A 25,618-nucleotide genomic window follows, 5' to 3' on the forward strand; every position below is an offset into this window, starting at 1 on the left:
AAGAATTTCTTTAGCCAGAGACTGATGAACCTGTGAAATTTATTGCCATGGACAACCGTGGATGCCAAGTTATTGGGTGTATTTAAGGTTGAAATTGGTAGATTTTTGATTGGTAAAGAAAGGTTATGTGGAGAAGATGGGAGAATAGAGTTGATTGAATGACAGAACAGACTCGATGGACTAAATGGTCTTGTTGTTCTCCCATATGGTTTAATGTTGTTCTCCCACATGGTCTCTGACTGAGGAGTCTAGAAATAGGGGTCACTGGCCTCAGATCAAAGTGTTGGCTGCCGAGGACAAAGATAGGGAGAAATTCTTCACACAAAAGATAGTTAACCTTTGTAACTTTCCAAATAAAAGCTCATAGAAGTCATCCAACAATACAGTACAGTACAGGCCCTTCAGTCTATGATGTTGTGCTGACTTCTTAACCTACTCTAGATCAACCAAGCCCTTCCCTCCCACATAGTCCTTCAATTTTCTCTCATACATGTGCCTATCTAAGAATTTCTTAAATGTCCCTAATGTATCTGCCTCCAGCACCACCCTGGCCGGGTGTTCCATGCACCCACCACTCTCTGTGTAAAGAACTTACCTTTGACATTCCCCTCTAAACTTTCCTCCAATCACCTTAAAATTATGCCCCCATGTAATAGCCATTTCCACCCTGGGGAAAAGTCTCTGGCTGTCCACCTGATCTTATCATCTTGTACACCTCTGTCAGAATGGAGTGATAGACTGTTGGGCTTTAAGCCTATGTTCGATATGAAGACAGTGAAGGAAAATGGTGAGAGAGACTAATGCTTGTGATGTCTAACTCTTTCTCCTTGCTTCTTTTTCGAATGCCCATTCCTTGTTCAGTTTGATTAATTGTGCTTTTCTTGTCCTTTCTAGGCCACCGTAGTTCTACAGGTTTCGTACATCCCACCTCCGGGGACTCTACCCTTAATGCCCCCACCTGCTCAGCCCGAGTTGCCAGTGACAACGGGGTCTCCTGATACAGACACTCTCACTGGTGAGATGACGACGTGGGGGAACGTGGGGTGTGGAGGGTGGGGGAAAGTTGCTGACAATCCCATGGTGCGCTCTTTATATATTAAACCTCCAGAAGACCCAGTCCCCCAGAATGTAGCTGTGGCCAGCCTAACAGCAAAGGTTCAGGAACACAAGAGAGTCTGCAGGTGCTGGAAACACACACAGTGCTGGAGGAGCTCAGCAGGTCAGGCGACGTCTGTGAAAGGGAATAAACTGTCAGCATTTTAGGTTGAGACCCTTCATTTCCTGCATCTGCAGAATCTCTTGTGTTTATGTCCCAGGATACACTTGGCTTATCCACCTTACTTCATTCTGGGACCTCCAATACCTCCTCCTTCCTCATGGAGATATGCTCCATAATTGCACTGTTTCCTCCCCTGAACCCTTTAGCTTCAAAGTCCTTATCCATGGCAAACACAGACAAGAAGTATTAATTCCAGACCTCACTCATCTATATATTTTTCCATGTTACCATTGATCCTTAAGGGGACATGCTCTCTCCCTCGCCACCCTTTGACTTGTAATAAGCCTACAGAACCTGGCAGGGCAGATAAGAGAAAGGAGATTCCTAAAAGATCAAGCGGCACACACAAGGGATTCTGCAGCTGCTGGAAATCACAGTGCTGGAGGAACTCTGCAGGTTGGGCAGCATCTATGGAGGGATAAATCAGTCGACGTTTTGGGCCGAGACCCTTCATCGGGACTAGAAAGAAAGGGGGAAAAAGCCAGAATAAGAAGGTTGGTGGAGAGGGGGAGTACAAGCTGGTAGGTGATAGGTGAAACCAGGTGAGTGGGAAGGTGGGGAAGGTAATAGGTGGAAGAGATAAAGGGCCAACGATGGAGGAATCTGATAGGAGAGGAGAGTGGGTGGTGAAAGAAAAAGGAGGAGGAGAAGAACCAGAGGGAGATGATAGGCAGGTAAGGAGAAGGGAAGGGGTGAGAGGGGAACCAGAATGTGGAATGGCAGAAGAGAGAAGGGAGGGAGGAGAAATTATAAAAAAACAGATGTTCATGTTATCAGATTGGAGGCTACCCAGACAGAATATGAGGTGTTGCTCCTCCAACCTGACAGAGGCCTTGACAGACGTGTAGGTGAAGAGTCGCTTCACGTGAAGTACTGTTTGGGGCCACTGGATGGATAAATGATGAAGCTGGAAAGTACACAAAGAAGAATTAAGGGGAAGGATTTAGTAGGACGAGCAACACCTGTGACGGTGGGCTGGGGAGAATTTGTCAATGTTTTGGGCCGAAATCCTGCGTCAGGATTCAAAATGTCGAAAATTCCTTCCCTCCCTCGGATGCTGCCTGACCTGCTGAGAATTTCCAGCATCTCATCATCCGTCTGGGTATGCTGTGGCCTTTTGGACTCTATACTGAATCCTGCAAGTCCAGATGACTCACTCTTTCCGGCTGTTCCTGTTGCAACCGGCAGATTCTTCTTGCAGTTATTTTAGCTCAGTTTTATCCTTTTTCAAAATTATTTCTTGTTCCACAGTCTTGTCCTGAATAATGTATTTCACAGACAAAGTACCCTCTCTGATTTTAACCCTTGCCTCACTACCACATTTGGTCATTCAGACTCACTGCATCAGAGAAGCTCCTTTTGTTTCATCAATGCCTCCCCCATCTTCTCAAATACCTTTGTTAGACCATAAAGCCAAAGGATTTTAAAGATTAAATATTAGCTTTATTTATTGCATGTACATCAAAACACAGTGAAATGCGTCATTTTTGTCAATTTAAATCAGAGAGGAACACACACAAAATGCTGGTGGAACACAGCAGGCCAGGCAGCATCTATAGGAAGAAGCACAGTCGACGTTTCGGGCCGAGACCCTTCATCAGGACTAACTGAAAGAAGAAATAGTAAGAGATTTGAAAGTAGTGGGGGGAGGGGGAAATGCAAAATGATAGGAGAAGACAGGAGGGGGACAGATGAAGCTAAGAGCTGGAAAGGTGATTGGCAAAAGGGATACAGAGCTGGAGAAGGGAAAGGATCATGGGACGGGAGGCCTCGGGAGAAAGAAAGGGGGAGGGGAGCACCAGAGGGAGATGGAGAACAGGCAGAGTGATTGTGAGAGGGGCAGAGAGAGAGAGAGAAAAGAAGAAAAAAAAGGGAATAATCAATCAATAAATAAATCAATAAATAAGGGATGGGGTAAGAAGGGGAGGAGGGGCATTAACAGAAGTTAGAGAAGTCAATGTTCATGCCATCAGGTTGGAGGCTACCCAGCTGGTATATAAGGTGTTGTTCCTCCAACCTGAGTGTGGATTCATCTTGACAGTAGAGGAGGCCATGGATAATCATATCAGAATGGGAATGGGACGTGGAATTAAAATGTGTGGCCACTGGGAGATCCTGCTTCCTCTGGCGGACCGAGCGTAGGTGTTCAACGAAACGGTCTCCTAGTCTGTGTTGGGTCTCACCAATATATAAAAGGCCACACCGGGAGCACCAGATGCAGTATACCACACCAGCTGACTCACAGGTGAAGACACGAGGAAATCTGCAGTTGCTGGGAATTCAAACAATACACACAAAGTGCTGGTGGAACACAGCAGGCCAGGCAGCATCTATAGTGAGAAGTGCTGTCGATGTTTTGGGCCGAGACCCTTCATCAGGACTAACCAAAAGGAAAGATAGTAAGAGATTTGAAAGTAGTGGGGGGAGGGGGAAATGCGAAATGATAGGAGAAGACCGGAGGGGGTGGGATGAAGCTAAGAGCTGGAAAGGTGATTGGCGAAAGTGATACAGAGATGGAGAAGGGAAAGGATCATGGGACGGGAGGCCTCGGGAGAAAGAAAGGGGGGGGGGGATCACCAGAGGGAGATGGAGAACAGGCAAACAACTAAATATGTCAGGAATGGGGTAAGAAGAGGAGGAGGGGCATTAACGGAAGTTAGAGAAGTCAATGTTCATGCCATCAGGTTGGAGGCTACCCAGCCTGTATATAAGGTGTTGTTCCTCCAACCTGAGTTTGGATTCATTTTGACAGTAGAGGAGGCCATGGATAGACATATCAGAATGGGAATGGGATGTGGAATTAAAATGTGTGGCCACTGGGAGATCCTGCTTTATCTGGTAGGTGTTCAGCGAAACGGTCTCCCAGTCTCACCAATATATAAAAGGCCACACCGGGAGCACCGGACACAGTATACCACACCAGCTGACTCACAGGTGAAGTGTCGCCTCACCTGGAAGGACTGTCTGGGGCCCTAAATGGTGGTGAGGGAGGAAGTGTAAGGGCAGGTGTAGCACTTGTTCCATTTACAAGGGTAAGTGCCAGGAGGGAGATCGGTGGGAAGGGATGGGGGGGGGGGAACGAATGGACAAGGGAGTCGCGTAGGGAGCGATCCCTGCGGAAAGCAGAGGGGGGGGGGGGAAGGGAAAGATGTGCTTGGTAGTGGGATCCCGTTGGAGGTGGGGGAAGTTACGGAGAATTATACGTTGGACCTGGAGGCTGGTGGGGTGGTAGGTAAGGACAAGGGGAACCCTATCCCGAGTGGGGTGGCGGGAGGATGGGGTGAGAGTAGATGTGCGTGAAATGGGAGAGATGTGTTTGAGAGCAGAGTTAATGGTGGAGGAAGGGAAACCCCTTTCTTTAAAAAAGGAAGACATCTCCTTCGTCCTGGAATGAAAAGCCTCATCCTGAGAGCAGATGCGGTGGAGACGGAGGAATTGCGAGAAGGGGATAGCATTTTTGCAAGAGACAGGGTGGGAAGAGGAATAGTCCAGGTAGCTGTGAGAGTCTGTAGGCTTATAGTAGATATCAGTAAATAAGCCGTCTCCAGAGATGGAGACAGAAAGATCAAGAAAGGGGATGGAGGTGTCAGAAATGGAACAGGTAAGTTTGAGAGCAGGGTGAAAGTTGGGGGCAAAGTTAATGAAGTCAACGAGGTCAGCATGCATGCAGGAAGCAGCACCAATGCATTTGTTGATATAGCGAAGGAAAAGTGGGGGACAGATACCAGTATAGGCATGGGTGCCCATGACTACACCTTTGATTCGGAGGAAGTGGGAGGAGCCAAAGGAGAAATTATTAAGAGTAAGAACTAATTCCGCTAGACGGAGGAGAGTGGTGGTAGAGGGGAACTGGTTAGGTCTGGAATCTAAAATCTGCTTCTTCCAAAATATTGCCCGACGAACCTGTTGGAGTTCTTTGAGGAGATTACAAGTGGGATAGATAAAGGGGATGCAGTGGATGTTGTATATTTGGATCTTCAGAAGGCGTTTGATGTGTGAAGGTGCCACACGTGAGGCTGCTTACCAAGTTAAGAGCCCACGGTATTACAGGAATGTTACTGGCACGGTGGGCCAAGGTCTGGTAGATGGAATACAACATTGGTAAATGCGAGATCATCCACTTTGGAAGGAATAATAGAAGGCAAACGGAATGTTGGCCTTCATTGCTAGAGGGATTGAATTCAAGAGCAGGGAGGTCATGCTGCAACTATACAGGGTACTGGTGAGGCTGCACCGGGAGTACTGTGTGCAGTTCTGGTCTCCATACTTGAGGAAGGATATACTGGCTTTGGAGGCAGTGCAGAGGAGGCTCACCAGGTTGATTCCAGGGATGAAGGGGTTAACCTATGAGGAGAGATTGAGTCGCCTTGGACTATACTCTCTGGAGTTCAGAAGAATGAGAGGGGATCTTATAGAAACATACAAAATTTTGAAAGGGTTAGATAAGATAGAAACAGGAAAGTTGTTTCCATTGGTAGGTGAGACTAGAACTAGGGGACATTGCCTCAAGATTCAAGGGAGAAGATTTAGGACTGAGATGAGGAGAAACTGTTTTTCCCAGAGAGTGGTGAATCATTGGAATTCTCTGCCCAGGGAAGCAGTTGAGGCTTCTTCACTAAATATATTTGAGATACAGTTAGATAGGTTTTTACATAGTAAGGGAATGAAGGGTTACGGGGAAAAGGCAGGTAGATGGAGCTGAGTTTACGGACAGATCAGCCATGATCTTATTGAATGGCGGGGCAGGCTCGATGGGCTGGATGGCCTACTCCTGCTCCTATTTCTTATGTTCTTATGGTTAGAGCATTGGCTGATTAGTAGGAAGCAGCGAATGAGAATAAAAGGATCCTTTTCTGGTTGGCTGCCAGTGACTAGTGGTGTCCCACAGGAGTCAGTATTGGCACTGCTTCTTTTTATGCTGTATATAAATGATTTAGATGATGAAATAGATAGCTTTATTGCCAAGTTTGCAGATGATATGAAGATTGGTGGAGGGGCAGGTAGTGTTGAGGAAACAGGTAGACTGCAAAAAACAGGTAGGCTGCAAGAAGACAGGCGGATTAGGAGAATGGGCAAGAAAGTGGCAAATGAAATGCAATGTTGATCATGCACTTTGGTAGAAGAACTAAATGTGCAGACTATTTTCTAAACCGGGAGAAAATCCAAAAATATGTGCTGCAAAGGGACTTGGGAGTCCTTATGCAGAACACCCTAAGGTGAGTCAGAGGTGAGGAAGGCAAATTCAATGTTAACATTAATTTCATTTCTAAAATAGGAGCAGAGCTGTGATGCTGAGACCTTATAAGGCACTGGTGAGACCTCACCTTGAGTATTGTGAACAGTTTTGGGTTCCTAATCTAAGTAAAGGATGTGCTGACATTGGAGATGTTTCAGAGGAGGTTCACAAGGATGATTCTGGGAATGAAAGGGTTATCATACGAGGAACGTTTGATGGCTCTGGGTCTGAACTCACTGGAATTCAGAAGGATGAGGGGAGATCTCACTGAAACCTTTCAAATGTTGAAAGGCCTAGACAGCATAAATGTTTCCCATGGCAGGGAAGTCTAGGATAAGAGGGCACAGCCTCAGGTTAGAGGGACGTTCAACTAAACAGAGACATGGAGAAATTTCTTTGGCAAGAGGGTGGTGAATTTGTGGAATCTGTTACCACAAGCAGCTGTGGAGGCCAAGTCATTGGGTGTATTTAAGGCAGAAATTGATAGGCTCTTGATTGGCCATGGCATCAAAGGTTATGAGGAGATAGTTGGGGAGTGGGGTGTGGAGAGGAGGGGGAGAAAAAGGCGATCAGCCATGATAGAATGGTGGAGCAGACTCGAGGAGCCAAATGGCCTAATTCTTCTCCTTTGTCTTATGGTCCATGGTCCTTTGGTTCCACAGCTTTAGGAAAGACATCCCTATATTGGAAAGAGTGCAAAGCAGATTTACAAGGATGTTGCTGGGACTTGAGGGCCTGATTATAGGGAGAGATTGGGCATGCTAGGTTTTTATTTATGGGAGCATAGGGAACTGAACGGTGGTCTTTAGAAGTGTTTAAAATCTTGAGTGGTGCAGATAGGGTCAATGTGCACAAAATTTTCCCCGGTGAAATATATTTAGAGAGCATAGGTTCAAGATAGGGCTGTATTTCAATAAATAAGTTAAATTAAAGATAAGACTGGAAAGGTTAATAGGGTATCTAGGGGGAACTCCTTCACACAGAGGGTGGTCATGTATAGTTGAGGCAGGTATATTGGCAACGTTTAAAAGGCATTTGCGCAGGTAGATGCATGGGAAGGGTTTAGAGGGATATGGGGCAAATGTGGGAAAGTGGGACTGGCCTACACGGGCACCTTGGTTGGCATGGATGAGTAAGGATGAATATTGCTCTAAGACTATAGCAGAGCAACCAGAACTGAACACCATAATCCATCAGTGTCTTGAGCAACTGTAACATAACCTCCTAGATTGCCAGACAGGATAGTGGATTGCACCTCTTGTGGGATGTGTGAAGGCAGGGAGATCTCCTGTGTCCCCGATGATTGTAACTGCGAGGTGCATCCATCAGCAGCCTCTAACAGACCTTTTTAAAGAGTGTAAGCTGGAACAGGATAAATTCCAGATCATTGGAGAGGCTGAGGGTTGATAGACAGGACATACAGCGAGGTGTTAAAACTCAGGTTGTAGGTCACAGGTGACTGTTAGGAGGAGAAAAGAGACAGGCTGCCACTTCAGAGTACCCCTGTGGCCATCCCCCTCAACAACAGGTATATCACTTTGAACTCTGTTGGGCTGATGACCTAGCAGAGGAAAGTTACAGTGGTTGGGTCCCTGGCACTGAGTCTTGCTCTGTGACTCAGAATGGAAAGAGGGAGAGGATGTGAGCTGTTGTGATAGGAGATTCTTTGGTTAGGGAACAAAAAGGAGGTTCTGTGGATGAGAACAAGATTCCTGGATAGTTTGCTGTCTCCTGGGTGCCAGGGTCAGGGACATGTCACATTGAGTTTACAGCATTCTTAAGTGGAAGGGTGAACAGCCAGAGGTCATGTGTAGTGTGCCTGCACACTACATAATTAAAGTTAAGTAAAAGCATGCATGTGGGAGATGGCTTTAGCTGGTGTATTCACATTGCAGCAAGACAGAGAAAACAAAGCACATGTGTAGAAAACAGAGCGTGCACCGACAACAGGTCAATACGTAGTGCTAAGGGGAACCATTGATCTAAAAGAAATAGATCCTCCCCCTTTGGATTAATGCAACATGAAACTGCACATGTACAAATCATTCAATCTACCGTTCATTATCCCATGTTCCAAATAAACATGCTTTCACAATAACAATCCAAAACCAATTTCACGGTTCTAAAGGTTCAGTCTTTTGGGTGGCGCGCTCTTTCTTTCAGGATAGCCCCCTTGGACCTGTGGAGTGGCATCAGGTTTGGTAGGTGTCTTGTCTAAGACAGTGTTCTCGGGTTCCAGTGTCACATTGCTGTCACTGACATGATCATCACTGAGAGGTAGGTCCAGTGACTGTAACGTGTCCATCTTGTCGGATGCAAATGACTATGTGTTCTTCAGTTGAGCATCCAGTATCTGGTCCACATGATGTCTCCGTGTCTGATCTCTGACATCTGCTGTGTGCATCAGTGGTCCAGTTCTTGTAGCTATCCCACCGGGTGTCCACTTGTCTTCTCGTTAATCACACGATAGGACTTCCTGTCCAACCTGCTGCTTTACTTGGCAACCGGTTGAACTATTCATTCTGCACTTCCCTCCGTAGATCTGGTTTCAGGAGGTCTATGCGAGATCTCAGATTCCTGTTCATGAACAGCACTGCAGATGTTTGATTTGTTGTCGCATGAACAGAGTTCCGGTACACAAAAAGAAAGTTGTCCACCTTGTGCTGTAGAGAAATGTCCTCTTTGTCCATCACTTTAATGGACTTCTTGAAGGTTTGGATAAACCTTTCAGCTAACCCATTCATTGCTGGATGGTGAGGAGCTGTCTTGAAATGTCTGATGACATTTTTCTTCATAAAGAATCTGAATTCTTCTCATGTGTATTGTGGTCCATTGTCACTCACAATTTGTTCTGGTAAACCATTTCTGGTGAGGATAGTCCTCAAAGTGAAGACAGTCTTTGCTGAGGTGGTTGACTTCATTGGTATAACCTCCGGCCACTTTGAATAAGCATCAACAGCAATCAGAAACCTGGAGTCCATGAACAGCCCAGCAAAGTCAAAATGTACTGTTTGCCATGGTGATGACGGCCACTCCCACGGGTGTAACGGTGTCTGTGAGAGTGTATTTGGACTTTTTCGCATCCCGAACAGCTTTTAGCCAAGGCTGCAATCTGTTATCTATTCCAATAGATAATGGCCAAATCTGCAATCTGTTTATCTGTTCTGATAGATAACGGAGAGACTCTCCACCTTGACTGCCCCCAGATTTCCTTCATGCAGATTTTCTAACATTCTGGTGTGCAGTTTAGAGGGAAGAACATGAGATCCACACATCACCGTTCTTTGACATACCGACAGTTGGTCTCATCTTGCTGAGAACTCCGGAAACAGGGTTACCATTCTTGCATGGAGGTTTCATAAACTTTTGACAATGTTGGGTCATTCCTTGTTTCCCTTTGCATTTCAGAATTTGTTACCGGCACTGGTCCACCAATGCTGTGTGGATCACTTCTGCTGGGTCACAGTATGAAGACTTTTCTTCTTCAGTTGCCAGTGGTGGACAACATGACAAGCCATCAGTGTTGCTGTGTTGTGTGGTGCTCTTGAACTCTGTGTCATAAGAGTGGGCTCCAAGGAACAGTGCCCAACATTGTAACTAGTAGCAGTCATCACTGGAATCCCTTCCTGGGATCGAAAATGGACACAAGGGCCTGGTGATCTGTCACTCGTGTAAACTTTTGTCTGTGGAGGTGATGGTGGAACTTCCTTAATCCCCATACTAGACTAAAAGCGTCTTGGTCAATCTGTGTGTAGTTGTGTTCTGCGCTCGTTAGTGACCTTGAAACAAACAGAATCGACCGTTCAGATCCATCTGTGTGACAAAACGGCTCCAATGTCACAAAGGGACATATCGCATGCCAGTCTGATGGGCAGGGCTGGGTCATAAAGGGTGAGCAGTTCATCGGATGTTATTAGTCTTTTTGTTTCCTTGTACGCTTTTTCACATCTTTCTGACCATTCCCACTTTGCTCTTGTCTGTAACAGAGCGTTCAATGGATGCAGCACTGTAGCAATGTTTAGGAGAACAGGTGGTACTAGTTTACAAGGCCCAAGTATGACCCGAGTTGTGACACATTTTCTAGTTTGGGTGCCTAAAGCACTGCTTCAATCTTCTCTTGTGACTTATGTAAGTCTTATGTAAGACTTATGTAAGGAAAAACTTCTTCTCCCAGAGATTTGTGGGGGTGTGGAATGCACTGCCCCAGCAGGCAGTGGAGGCCAATTCTCTGGATGCTTTCAAGAAGGAGCTAGATAGGTATCTTATGGATAGGGGAATCAAGGGATATGGGGACAAGGCAGGAACAGGGTATTGATAGTAGATGATCAGCCATGATCTCAAAATGGCGGTGCAGGCTCGAAGGGCCAAATGGTCTACTTCTGCACCTATTGTCTATTGTCTATAAGCAATACTTGTCAATGACGTGTCCACTGTATGAGATTTCATTCTTGAAACACTCACAATCCTCTTTCTTTGTGCGGAGACCATAGACTCACCCTGGTAAACACTTTACCAAGGTTCTGGAGGTGCTCTTCATCATTCTTGCCAGTCACGATGATGTCATCAAGGTAACATTGTGTTCCTGGGATATCTTGGAGCTCTTGGTCCATTGCTCTTTGCCAAATTACTGGAGCTGATGCAACGCCAAAGGTGAGACGATTATACTGGAACAGTCCCGAGTGAGTGTTGATTGTCAGCTTGACTCCTCAGTCTCCATTTGCAGATAGCTTGTGACAAGTCAATCATTGAGGACCTCTCCCCAACTACCAAGGATGCAAAAATGTCTTCTATTCATGGCAGGGGATGCTACACAGTGTGCTGAACCGGGCCTGATACTCACCTTGAAATCCCCACATATGTGAACAGCTCTGGACTTCCCTTTGCTGATCACAGGGACAAAGGGCATGGCCCAATCGCTTCACTCAGTCTTGGAGAGAATTACAGATGCCTCCAAGCTCTGCAGTTCAGTATCCACTTTAGGACATAGTGTGTAAGGCACTGGATGCACTTTATGAAATCTTGGGGTTGCTGTCTCATCGAGTCTAATTCTGGCCTTCATGCCTTTGAGTTTACCAATCCCCTTCTCAAACACCTTCTCATTTGCATTGAGCAGCTGTGACGCTCTGGTTAGCACTACCACTTTGACTGCCGTTGCCTATTGATGTCACACTAGAGCTTTGACTGAGTGCCAGTCTACTTGGAATTTTCTCAACCATTCACTTCTGAAAAATGCTGGCTGTCACTTTTCAATAGATAAAGCTCTGATTGCTGTGTTTGGCCTTCATACGTCACCTTCACTTTCAGTTTGCCTTTGAGAGACACTTTTTCACCTGTGTAGGAATTTAACATCACTGAGGTCTTCTCTAATGGTATTTTAAAACACAGTCTGTTGTAGTCACCCTCTGAAATTATCGATAAAGCTGACCCTGTATCCAGTTCCATTTATGGTTTTACACCAGACACATTTATTGCAATCCATGTTATATTATGATCTATCTCAGTGATACTATGCAGTTCTAGACATGACAGCTCTCCTTTGTCAGACTCTATGTTGTCTGATTCTGTTTTAAACTTGGTAACTTTATGCATTTGCTTAATTTTGTGTTTGGATGTAGTCTAAGTGGGGGGAATCATTGCTCGAAAAGAAATGGATCCATTCGTTGCACTTCCTCCCCCTTTAGGTTAATGCAACATAAAACAGTATAGAGTATATACAAAACATTCAATTTCCAATTTATAAATCCATATTCCAAATAAACATGCGTTCACAATAACAGTCCATAACTAACTTCACAGTTCTAAGGGTTCAGTCTTTTGAATAGCAGGCTGTACATATCTTTCAGGATAGTGCCTCTGGACCTGTGGAGTGGCATAAGGTTTGGTAGGCGTTTTGTTAATGATCCCATCGTCACCAATTTGTAGTGTCTGTGCACAACTATTTATCAATTCAATCAGAGCAGGCATGTGGGAGATGGCTTTAACTGGTGTATTCACGTTACAGCGAGAAAGAGCAATGTGCAAGTGCTGACAACAGGTCAATACGTAGTGCTAAGAGGGAGGGGGGGTCATTGATCTAAAAGAGATAGATTCATATATTCTAGTACCAATGACATAGGCATGATGGATGATGAGGTCCTGCAAAGTGTGTTCAAGGAGTTAAGGGACCAGATAAATGTAGTTGGATAGACATGGACGGATTAAGATAGTCAACATGGCTTTGTGTGTTTTTAAGCAATCTTATAGAGTTCTTTGAGGAACTTACTCCAGGAAAGTGGATGAAGGCAAGGCAGTGGATGTTGTCTACACCGACTTTAGTAGGGCCTTTGACAAGGTCCCGCATCAGAATCAGATTTATTATCACCAGCAAGTGACGAGAAATTTGTTAACTTAGCAGCAGCAGTTCAATGCAATACATAATCAAGCAGAGAAAATAAAAAAAAAAATAATAATAATAAATAAACAAGTAAATCAACTGCAGTATACATATATTGAATAGATTTAAAATGTGCAAAAAACAGAAATACTGTATATTAAAAAAAAGTGAGGTAGTGCCCATGGGTTCAATGTCCATTTAAGAATCAGATGATGGAGGGGAAGAAGCTGTTCCTGAATCACTGAGTGTGTGCCTTCAGGCTCCTGTACCTCCTCCCTGATGGTAACAGTGAGAAAAGGGCATGCCCTGGGTGCTGGAGGTCCTTAATAATGGATGCTGCCTTTCTGAGACACCACTCCTTGAAGATGCCCTGAGTACTTTGTAGGCTAGTACCCAAGATGGAGCTGACTAGATTTACGACCCTCTGCAGCTTCTTTTGGTCCTATGCAGTAGCCCCCCCACTACAAACATACCAGAAAGTGTTGCAGCCTGTCAGAATACTCTCCACGGTACATCTATAGAAGTTTTTGAGTGTATTTGTTGACATGCTAAGTCTCTTCGAAGTCCTTATGAAGTATAGCTGCTGTCTTGCCTTTATAACTACATCAATATGTTGGGGCCAGGTCAGATCCTCAGAGATCTTGACACCCAGGAGCTTGAAACTGCTCACTCTAGACACATTGCTCACAGCAAATGGAACCTGGCTTTTTGCTCCCCCTTGAAGTTCGGTGAGACTACAACTAGAGGTCATGGGTTAAGGGTGAAAAGTGAAATGTTTGAGAGGAACATGAGGTAGAACTTCTTCACTCAGAGAGTGGTGAGAATGTGGAATGGTTTGCCAATGGAAGTGTTGGATTTGAGTCAATTTCAACATATAAGATAAAATTGGATGGATACATGGATGGGAGGTGTACAAAGGGCTATGGTCTGAGTGCAGGTAGATGGGACTAGGCAGATTCATGGTCAGCATTGACTGGATGGGCTGAAGGGTCTGTTTCTATGCTGTACTTTTCTATGACTCTATTCTATTCTCAATGCCCTAACTGATAAAGGCCAGTGTGTCAAAAATCACCATCCTGTCTATCTGGGCTGCCTCAGTTAGTGTTAGGCTTTGCGGCTTGGGGTGTGCCGGAGTTTGGAGTTCAAACCTGGCACTGTTCTGTAAGGAGTCTCTGTACGTCCTCCCCATGGAAAGCGTGGGTTTTCACCGGGTGGCCAGTGTCTCCCACAGTCCAAAGTCATACCCGGTAGGTGAATTGGTCGTTGTAAATTGTCCCGTGATTAGGCTAGGGTTAATTAGGGTTGTGGGGTTGCTGGGCTGGTCTGGCTCAAAGGGCCTGAAGGGCTTACACCCCGCTAGGGATTGCTAAAGTTAAAAAAAATCCTGCAATATGACTTTCAGGGAACCATGTACTTGTACTCCAAGGCCCTTCTGTTCTCTGCACTCTCCACTGTCATTGCGAGAGTTGCACCTGAACTTGTCCTCCCAAAAACGCAACACCTTTTGGATTGGTTCATTATTGTCACATGTACAGAGATACAGGCGAACGCTCACCTTGCACACTGTTCATTCAGATCAGATCAGTGCACAGTGCATTGAGAGAGAACATGGCAAACAATAACAATGCAGAGTAAAGTTTAACAGCTACAGAGAGAGTGCAGAGCAGGTAAATGATAAAATGCAAGGGGAGGGGAGAAGAGAGAATGTCTGGGGTGGTGGAGTCTTTGATTATGTTGGCTGCTTTACTGAGGGAACAAGAAGTATAGACAGAGTCTATGGAGGGGAGGCTGCTTTCTGTGACAAGCTGAGGTGAGTCCACAATTCTCTGTTGTTTTCTATAGTGTATCGATAAAAGTCGGTAAGAGTTGATGGAGTCATTACAAATTTCTTTAGCTTCTTAAGGAGGTAGAGCTTTTCTTGGCTGTGATTTCAATATGGTTTGACCAAGATAGGCAACCGGTAATATCTTCTCTGAGGATCGCCACCTTGTAGTGGTGGAGAGGCGTGAGATCCTGAGATCCTATGAGCGATGACGTCTGAAGTTCAGCCATCTGTGCTTCGTTCCTGGTAGGGTCACCCATGGTGATAAGGTCAAGAGGGTGGTTCCAGACAAAGAGGGATCTAACTAAGACCTGATTGGTGGAGCTGGAAGAAGATGATAACACATCACATTGGCAGTGAAGGTGGAGGAAGGCTGCAGCAGTGAAGAGTCCCCAGATATCTTGAATTCCATTCCATGTGACCCAGACTCAGATCTGTCAAGGACCATGTGGTAGCTGCCTGTTCATCAGCCTCCCCACGTTAAACAAAGTCATGCATAGGCGTTCTCTGTTAAGGAATTCCATTTTCCACCACTGGTGATATTCAGACCTAGGAATTTGAAGCTCTTAACTCTCTCAACCACACAGTACACTATTTGAATTTGTAGATGGGGTTAGAGCAGAATCTGTCCATACAGCAATGAGTGTACAGGGAGTGGAGAGGGGGACTGATGACATAACCTTGTGGAGCATCAATGTGGTTGTAGTTCAAAGTAAATTCATTATCAAAGTATGTATAAGTTAGAAGTTTAAAGTAAACTTATTATCAAAATACATATATGTCCTGAGATTCATTTACTTGTGGGCATTCTCAGCAAATCCAAGAAGCACAATAGAATCAATGAAAAACTGCATCCAACGAAAATTTGCATCAAATACAAGTACAAAAGAAAAAAAGTCAATAAATATCGAGAACATGAGATGAAATGTCTTTGAAAGTGAATCCATAGGTTGTGGGAACAGTTTGGTTAGTATATGTCAGCATGTACTACTACCTTGAGATTCATTTTCCTGCAGACATTCACTCTAGAACAAAGAAATACAACAGAATCAATGAAAAAGTACACACAAAGACTGACAAACAGCCAATGTGCAAAAGAAGACAATCTCTGCAAACTGAAAATAAAGTTAATAAATAATACTGAGAAGATGAAGTGTTTTTGCCTATCCTAACTGATGGTGGTTTGTTAGTCAGGAAGTCGAGAATTCAACATATCAAGGTTAATCTCCATAGCTTGGGGCCAGAGCCGAGGGATGAATCGTTTCAGCTCTCTGCTCCGTAAGGTTTACTCATCTCTACACTGAATTTCAGCTCTCTGCCCGGCGAAGTTTACTCATGCCTGCAACTAACGGGCTTCTGAATCAGCTGTGGACTCACTTTTGTAAACTTCAGTCCTGAATGCTATTTGCTTACTTGTATTGTTTGCACGATTTGTGTTTCTTTTCTCTCCGCACGTTGGATGTTGGCCGGTCTTCTATTGTTTTAGTGGGTTCAGTGGCTGTCCGGAGCAGACGGACCTCAAGGTTGTGTAAAGTATACATACTTTAATAACAAATGACCTTTGAACTTTGTAGTACCTTTAGTTTGCTTACAGGTCTTGTAGTTCCAACCAAGGACAAATTGCAGGGCAGAATTCAGAGCAGGTAATAACTTGCTAAATATTAACCATATAACAATTACAGCACAGAAACAGGCCATCTCGGCCCTTCTAGTCCGTGCCAAACGCTTTCTCTCACCTAGTCCCACCGACCTGCACTCAGCCCATAACCCTCCATTCCTTTCCTGTCCATATACCTATCCAATTTTACTTTAAATGACAATACTGAATCTGCCTCTACCACTTCTACTGGAAGCTCGTTCCACACAGCTACCACTCTCTGAGTAAAGAAATTCCCCCTCGTGTTACCCTTAAACTTTTGCCCCCTAACTCTCAACTCATATCCTCTTGTATGAATCTCCCCTACTCTCAATGGAAAAAACCTATCCACATCAACTCTATCTATCCCCCTCATAATTTTAAATACCTCTATCAAGTCCCCCCTCAATGTTCTACGCTCCAAAGAATAAAGACCTAACTTGTTAAACCTTTCCCTGTAACTTGGGTGCTAAAATCCAGGTAACATTCTAGTTAATAATTCTAGTAAATATTAACTTCTGTTCCTTAGTTTCTGTGGCGGATTGAGCTAATCTTTCTCAGCTCCTTCTTAATGGAGCAAGACAGACACTAACCTCCTGCTCCCTGTAAGATTTGTTTATTTCCATGAAGCCTTGTACAAGTTGCTGAGCCAAGAGAAATAGGAAAGGAATTTATGGCACATTCCAATGGGATTAAAGGCAGTCCCACAGAAACCATTCACATTTCTTAACCCTTACCTTCAAGAACCAAACAAAGCCTCGCAAAGAATAGTGAATAGTAATTAGTGGTTAGGGTTTCAGTCGGTTGTTTTGAGTACCATAGGGTCAGTCTTCAACCCATCACGCCCAAGCTGATCTTTCTGATGAGCTAGGGGCATCAACAACAAAAGGGTCAAGTCAAGTTGTGTCGAGTTTATTGTGATATGCACATGTACGGTGAAATACAGGACCAATCAGGTACACAACGTTTCAAGGATCACCCCCCCTGTAATAATAATCAGTGAGGCAAAGAGAGTTTGTATTTACCAACAAGTAACTTATTGTCTCAACTAAAAAGCTCATGGGTTCACAAACTGACTACCTGTGTGCACCCCACTTGAATTCCTGACTCTCCATGAGCAGTCAATGAGGAGAAAAGGTAATACCCAGGAAAGGAGTCTATGCTGGCCGTTCCTTGTGGTCCTGATCTCCATGTGTCCGTGGGGTCCTCCTTACCCACGATGGTTGGAGGAGAGTTATTGCCCCTGTGTGTTTGGAGCTCCTGACTCTTACAGTTTCCTTCGTCAGTTGGACTGGTGGATTTCCATCCCACTGGCTCAAGGTCACCTGACCTACCTGGGTCATTTTCTTACTGTAACCTTACTTATACAGGGCTACAACCAACATTGTTTCAAGGTTCTGCCCACGCCAACCTTGTGCATTTGTGTCTTTCAACTCTGACTGGTCTAAACCAGTTAAATGAGGTGACCCAGACAGAGTCTAATGAGATTACAGATTTCTTCATTGGTAGGTCTGGCATTTTACATAATAAGTAGTTACTCATCTCAGAATGGTCTCAGGTTTAGCAGGTCATCACCTGAAGTTCCTTGTGTCCACATTCAGTTGCTCTGATTAGATTATCCCAGAGCAGGAATCAGTTCAGAGTCCACAAAACGGGGCAAAACAGAGACAACTGGTTTGTCTGCTTCCCCTGTCCTTGATTCATCAAATCCACTAATTGTAGATTGTAGTTTCTTCTGGTCAACAACAAATAAAAGAGATTCAGCCTGAATCCAGAATAACAGACACAAAATGCTGCAGGAACTCGGTCGCTCAGGTGGCATCCATGGAAGGGATGTTTGAGGCTGAGACCTTTCATCAGGACTGGGGTGAAAGGGGGCAATCAAGTGCAGTTTATTCACGTGCATATTACTGAGGCAATCCTGCGGCTGGATTTAACACACCTGTTGTGTGTTTTTATGGGTTCTTTTGGGTTTCTTAGTTTTGTGGCTGCCTGTAAAGAGATGAATCTCAAGGTTGTATAACATGTACAATAATTGTAGTTGGAATTTTGAAATTTGATGTACAAGTGCCAAAAAAAGCTAATCTTTGATCTTTAATGAAAAACTTGCCTGCAGCGACATCAAAGGAACCTAGGTACAGGCAACACACTGAACATAGATTATGGTATACAAGTTTACTTAATATAAAAGAGAAAGGTTTGGGCAAGAGGAAGGAGATTTAAAGGGGATTTAAGAGGTAAGCTTTTTCTGCACAGAGAATGATTGGTGTCTGCAGTGCCCTGCCGGAGGTGATGGTGGAATCAAAAACATTCACTGCATTTAACATACTTTTAGACAGCCATTGGAACAGGCAAAGCAGAGGAGGATATGGTTTTAGTGTGGGCAAATCAGATTAGTGAATTCAGTCACTAGTAATTAGATTATTGTGGTCACATGTACCGAGATAAGATCTTGTTTGCATACCATCCAGACAGATCATTTCATATATTGAAGTAGTGAAAACAAAACAGAATGTGGTAAACACTCGAGATTCTGCAGATGCCGGAAATCCTGAGCAACGTGTACACAGGATGCCCAAGGAGCTCAGCCAGTCAGCTAGCCTCTATGGGAAGGAAGAGTCAGTCCGCTTATATTCCCCTCCATAGAGGCTGCCTGACCTGCTGAGTTCCTCCAGCACTTTGTGTGTGGTATAGATCATAGGGTCACAGGGTCAGGTACAGGTAGAAAAATGAGGTGAATCTGTGGAATTCATTGAGAAATTCATCCATGGAATTTCTTTATCCTGGGGGTGGTAAATCTGTGGAATTTATTGTCATAGATCCCTGTACAGGTCAAAACATTGAGTATATTTAAAGTGAGGTTGATAGGTAAGGGTGTCAAAGGTTATGAGGAGAAGACAGGAAAATGGGGTTGAGAGGGATAATAAATCAGCCATGATGGAATGGCAGAACAGACTCATAGAAACATAGAAAACCTACAGCACAATACAAGCCCTTCGGCCCACAAAGCTGTGCCGAACATGTCTCTACCTTAGAAATTACAAGGCTTACCCATAACTCTCTATTTTTCTAAGCTCCATGTACCTATCCAAAAGCCCCTTAAAAGACCCTATCATTTCCGCCGCCACCACCATTGCCGATAGCCCATTCCACACACTCACCACTCTCTGAGTAAAAAACTTACCCCTGACATCTCCTCTGTACCTATTCCCCAGCACCTTAAACCTGTGTCCTCTTGTGGCAAACATTTCAGCCCTGGGAAAAAGCCTCTGACTATCCACATGATCAATGTCTCTCATCATCTTACACACCTCTATCAGGTCACCTCTCATCCTCCGTCTCTCCAAGGAGAAAAGGTTTAGTCCACTCAACCTATTCTCATAAGACATGCTTTCCAATCCAGGCAACAGCCTTGTAAATCTCCTCTGCACCCTGTCTATGGTTTCCACATCCTTCCTGTAGTGAGGCGACCAGAACTGTGCACAGTACTCCAAGTGGGGTCTGACCAGGGTCTTATATAGCTGCAACATTACCTCTTGGCTCCTAAAATCAATTCCACAATTAATGAAGGCCAATACACCATATGTCTTCTTAACCACAGAGCCAATCTGTGCAGCTGCTTTGAGCGTCCTATGGACTTGAACCCCAAGATCCCTCTGATCCTCCACACTGCCAAGAGTCTTACCATTAATACTGTATTCTGCCATCATATTTAACCTACCAAAATGAACCACCTCACACTTATCTGGGTTGAACTCCATCTGCCACTTCTCAGCCCAGTTTTGCGTTCTATCAATGTCCCACTGTAACCTCTGACAGCCCTCCACACTCTCCACAACATTTCCAACCTTTGTGTCATCAGCAAACTTGCTAGCCCATCCCTCCACTTGCTCATCCAAGTAATTTATAAAAATCACGAAGAGTAAGGGTCCCAGAACAGATCCCCGAGGCACTCCACTGGTTACTGACCTCCATGCAGAATATGACCCGTCTACAACCACCCTTTGCCTTCTGTGGGCAAGCCAGTTCTGGATCCACAAAGCAATGTCCCCTTGGATCCCATGCCTCCTTACTTTCTCAATAAGCCTTGCGTGGGGTACCTTATCAAATGCCTTCCTGAAATCCACATCTCTTCCTTCATCAATGTGTTTAGTCACATCCTCAAAAAATTCAACCAGGCTCGTAAGGCACGACCTGCCCTTGACAAAGCCATGCTGACTATTCCTAATCATATTGCGCCTCTCTATTCTATTCTGAATGCCCTTTGTTTTGCTTACCGCCATGCTGCCCAGTCTACATCATCATGCCCTTTGCAAAGAGGACATAAGACATAGAAGCAGATTTAGGCCGATCAGACCATATGTTTCCATGTTTCTCTGAAACCCGCGTGGTCATGGGACGAGTGAAAAGCTCCTTATAGACAGCAACAAAATTGGACCCAGGTCGCTGGCGCTGTCACAGTGTTTACCTTGTCTGTTCCCTGCTCTCCCTCCACGACACACACAGAGGACTTCACCTATGACAGAGCTCATTTCATTGAATCAGAGAACTGTTGCAGCATAGGAGGCTCTTCTGCCCCAACCTTGTGCTAGACCCTCGTAATTCCCTCCACCCTCTCTGCCTTGGTAATGCCTGCACCTCTCTGGCCCTCTGCACCGTAATCCATTTCCATCTCCACTCCATCTGCAGCTGCCACTCTAGCACTTTATTCTGCATTCTGTTACTATTTTATCTTGTTCTTCCTCAGTACACTGTGTAATGACCTGATCTGTATGGACAGTATACCAGACAAGCCTTTCGCTGTGAGACAATAATAAACTAGTCTCTCCAGAATGATACATTTCCTATATGACCAACTCAAGTGCATTGCATACAGCACCTTCTAGGCTTAACTTCCTCATGTGTCTCTCTGCAGACACTGCTGGCGAGGGAGACGAGGAAACTGAAGATCCTCTGGCCACGGGCGATGAAGTCGAACCCTCACTGGGGACCCCGGGTGTTGAGCCTCCCAGCTTGCCAAAGAAACCGCCAACCAGTGTGGTCCACGGGGTGAAGAAAAGGAAACGAGTAAGCAAACAACTGCTTCCGAACAAGCCCCAGGATATCCAGGTCAGTTGTGTTGGCTGCTGCCCAATTTACCTGCTGGGTAGGAGATGAGGATGCTCAGATTTCACACTTATTTGTGTACAGTGAAACATTAAGTGAAATGCACCGTTTCCATTGACAACCAACACACCCGTAGGCATGCTGAGGGGCAGCCCACAGTGTTACCTCTTATTCCAGCACCAACATAGCATGTCTACTCTGCTTGGTAGAACAACACAACAGCAAAAAAAAACCCTTTCCCACCCTACCATCCACCCACCCACTCACACACACACACAGCCGGGCCTCCAAACTCAGGACAGACCACCTTCAGGCCTCTGGTCTCTGGGTTCACAGACTCTCAAACATTGGCCTCCAAATTTGTACTTTGCCCAGGACTCGCCAATCATCTGTTTAACCTTTGGGCCTCGACCGCTGCCCCTCATGACCTACACCTTCGGCTTTGCCCTCTGAACTTCACCAGGTTTGACCTTTGGGCCTCGACCGCTGGCCCTCATGACTCCTTCAGGTCCTTGTGACTCCTTTGGTCTTTTTATCTCTGGTCTTCGACCTTCAGACTTCTGACACCGGATCCTCCATGCTCTTGACCTACACCTTCGGCTTTGCCCTCTGAACTTCACCAGGTTTGACCTTTGGGCCTCAACTTCTGGATTCAGGACGACCTCTGAACCCAGTGTGGGAGGGGGAGGGGTCACTTAGAGGTCACTGCTCTCAGTGCCTGCCAATACGACCTCTGGGATATTTGCCTGCAGAATGCTTCAATCTGGACAAACTCTGCCCAGAGTCTTCATTTACTGCCCCTGATCTCCCCCATCATCCTTGTCCCTAAACCCTAAACTGACCCCTAACTCAAAGTTGAAAGTAATTCTATGATTAAAGTACATTGATGTCACTTTAACAACCCTGAGATTCATTTTCTTGTGGGCATAGTCAATAATAAGGCGACTGTACTTCCTAAGAAGGTTGGCGTCATTCAATGTCTGTGGTGAGATGCTGAAGATGTTCTATAGGTCAGTTGTGGAGAGCGCCCTCTTCTTTGTGGTGGCGTGTTGGGGAGGAAGCATTAAGAAGAGGGACGCCTCACGTCTTAATAAGCTGGTAAGGAAGGCGGGCTCTGTCGTGGGCAAAGTACTGGAGAGTTTAACATCGGTAGCTGAGCGAAGGGCGCTGAGTAGGCTACGGTCAATTATGGATAACTCTGAACATCCTCTACATAGCACCATCCAGAGACAGAGAAGCAGTTTCAGTGACAGGTTACTATCGATGCAATGCTCCTCAGACAGGATGAAGAGGTCAATACTCCCCAATGCCATTAGGCTTTACAATTCTACCGCCAGGACTTAAGAACTTTTTAAAAGCTATTATTAATGCTTTTGAGATAGTGATTTAGATGCATATCATATTTTTTACTGAGTTAAGTATTGTATGTAATTAGTTTTGCTACAACAAGTGTATGGGACATTGGAAAAAAGTTGGAATTTCCCCATGGGGATGAATAAAGTATCCATCTATCTATCTAAATTAGAATAATAACCATAAGAGAATCAAAGAAAGACCACACCAACTGGATGTTCAACCAATATGCAAAAGGCAGCAAACTGTGCAGGTACAAAAAAATAATAAATAAATAAGCAAATAAATATGAAGAACATGAGATGAAGCTTCCATAAGTTGTGGAAACATTTCAATGATAGGGCAAGTGGAGTTGGGTGGATTTATCTCCTCTGGTTCAAGAGCCTAGTAGTTCAGAGGTAATAACGTCGTGAACTTGGTGGTGTGAGTTCCAAGGCTTCTGTACCTTCCTCCTGATGGCAGCAGTGAGAAAAGAGCATGTCTTGGGTGCCGGTGGGGTCCCTGCTTTTATGCAACAATGCAGTAAGATGTGCTCAGTGGTGGGGAGGGCATTCCATGATGGACTGGGCCGTATCCACTACTTTTTGTCAGATTTTCCACTCAAGGGCATTGTTGTTTCCATACTGGGCTGTGATCCACCCAGTCAACATACTCTCCACTACACATCTATAGAATTTTCTCAAAGTCTTAGATGTCTTGCCGAATCTCTGCAAACTCTTAAGGAAGCAGAGGCGCTGCCGTGCTTTTTTTCATAATTGTACTTAAGTGCTGAGTCCAGAACAGATCCTCTGAAATGATAAGACAATAAGATATAGGAGCAGAATTAGGCCATTTGGCCTATCAAGCCTGCTCCATCATTTCATCACGGCTGATCCAGTTTTCCTCTCAGCCCCAATCTCCTGCCTTCTCTCTGTATCCCTTCATGTTCTGATAAATCAAGAATCTGTCAACCTCTGCCTTAAATATACATAAAGACTTGACCTCCACAGCCCCTGTGGCAATGAATTCCACAGATTCACCACTCTCTGGCTAAAGGAATTCCTCCACATCTCTGTCGTAAAAGGATGCCCCTTTATTCTGAGACTGAGTCCCCGGTCTTAGCTTCTCCCACCATAGGAAACGTCCTTTCCATATCCACTATATCAAAGCCCTCAATAGGTTCAATGAGGTCACCTCTCATTCTTCTGAATTCTGGTGAATATAAGCCCAGAGCCACCAAAAGCTTCTCATGTGACAAGCCATTCAATCCTGGAATCAGTTTTGTAAATCTCCTTTGAACCCTCTCCAGTTTCAGCACATCCTTTCTAAGGTAAAGGGCCCAAAACTGCTCACAATACTCCAAGTGAGGCCTCACCAGCACTTTATATAGTCTCAACATTACATCTTTGCTTTTGTATTCTAGTCATCTAGAAATGAATGCTAACATCGCATTTGCCTTCCTCACCACAGACTCAACCTGCAAAGTAACCTCCAGGGAATCCTGCACAAGGACTCCCAAGTCCCTTTGCACCTCAGTTTTTTTGTAGTTTCTCTCCATTTAGAAAATAGTCAACCCTTTTATTCCTTCTACCAAAGAGCATGACCATACACTTCCCGACACTGTATTCCACCTGGCATTTCTTTGCTCATTCTCTCAATCTGTCTAAGCCCTTCGGTAGCCTCTCTACTTTCTCAAAACTATCTTAATATCATCTGCAAAATGCAACAAAGCCATCAATTCCATCATCCAAATAATTGACATATAACATAAAAAGAATCGGTCCCAACACAGACCCCTGTGGAAGACCACTAGTCTCCAGCAGCCAACCAGTAAAGGCTCCCTTTATTCTCACTCTTTGCCTTCTGCCAATCAGCCACTGCTTTATCCATGCTAGTTTCTTTCCTGTAATACCATGGGCTCGTAGCCTCTTGCATGGCACCTCGTCAAAGACCTTTTAAACATTTAAGTATACAACATCAACTGATTACTTTTGTTTCTCATGCTTGTTATTTCTTCAAAGAATTCCAACAGATTTCTCAGGCAAGATTTCCCCTTGAGGAAACCATACTGACTACGGCCTATTTTATCACCTGCCCCCAAGTACCCTGAGAGCTCATCCTTAGTAATTGACTCCAACATCTTCCCAACCATTGAGGTCAGACTAACTGGCCTATAGTTTCCTTTCTGCTGCCTCTCTCCATTCCTCAAGAGTGTTGTGACATTTGCAATTTTTCAGTCTTCTGGAGCAATTCCAGACTCTAGTGATTCTTGAAAGATCGTTACTAATGCCTCCACAATCCCTTCAGCCACCTTTTTCAGAATCCTGGGATGTACACCATCTGATCCAGACCTTTCAGTTTCCCAAAAATCTTCTCTCTAGAAATGGTAACTTCACATACTTTATGACCCCTGATGCTCTTGGACTTCCATCATTCTGGTCGTCAGTTTCATCTGCAATTTTGCCCTCATTACTACCTCCCTAGCATCATTTCCCAGTGTTCCGATATCTACTCTCACCTCCCTTTTACACTTTATTTATCTGAAGAATCCTCTTTAATATTACTGGCTAGCACACCTTTCACATAACACACACAAAATGCTGGTGGAACACAGCAGGCCAGGCAGCATCTACAGGGAGAAGCACTGTTGACGTTTCGGGCCGAGACCCTTCGTCAGGACTAACCGAAAGGAGAGATAGTAAGAGATTTGAAAGTAGTGGGGGGAGGGGGAAATGCAAAATGATAGGAGAAGACCAGAGGGGGTGGGATGAAGCTAAGAGCTGGAAAGGTGATTGGCAAAAGTGATACAGAGCTGGAGAAGGGAAAGGATCATG

The 25,618-nt window shown here is 44.8% G+C and overlaps 1 protein-coding gene across 1 annotated transcript in view; it reads left to right on the forward strand.

Moving 5' to 3' along the window:
• LOC140726118 (dysferlin-like) overlaps window positions 1-25,618 on the forward strand; it is a 388,334-nt gene that overhangs the window by 85,032 nt on the left and 277,684 nt on the right. The window contains 2 exon segments of the mRNA XM_073042070.1: window positions 895-1,015; window positions 21,262-21,455. Coding sequence (XP_072898171.1) covers window positions 895-1,015; window positions 21,262-21,455 — 315 coding nt within the window.

This window comes from Hemitrygon akajei, chromosome 4, assembly GCF_048418815.1.
Source record: "Hemitrygon akajei chromosome 4, sHemAka1.3, whole genome shotgun sequence".
NCBI classification, from domain to species: Eukaryota; Metazoa; Chordata; class Chondrichthyes; order Myliobatiformes; family Dasyatidae; genus Hemitrygon; species Hemitrygon akajei.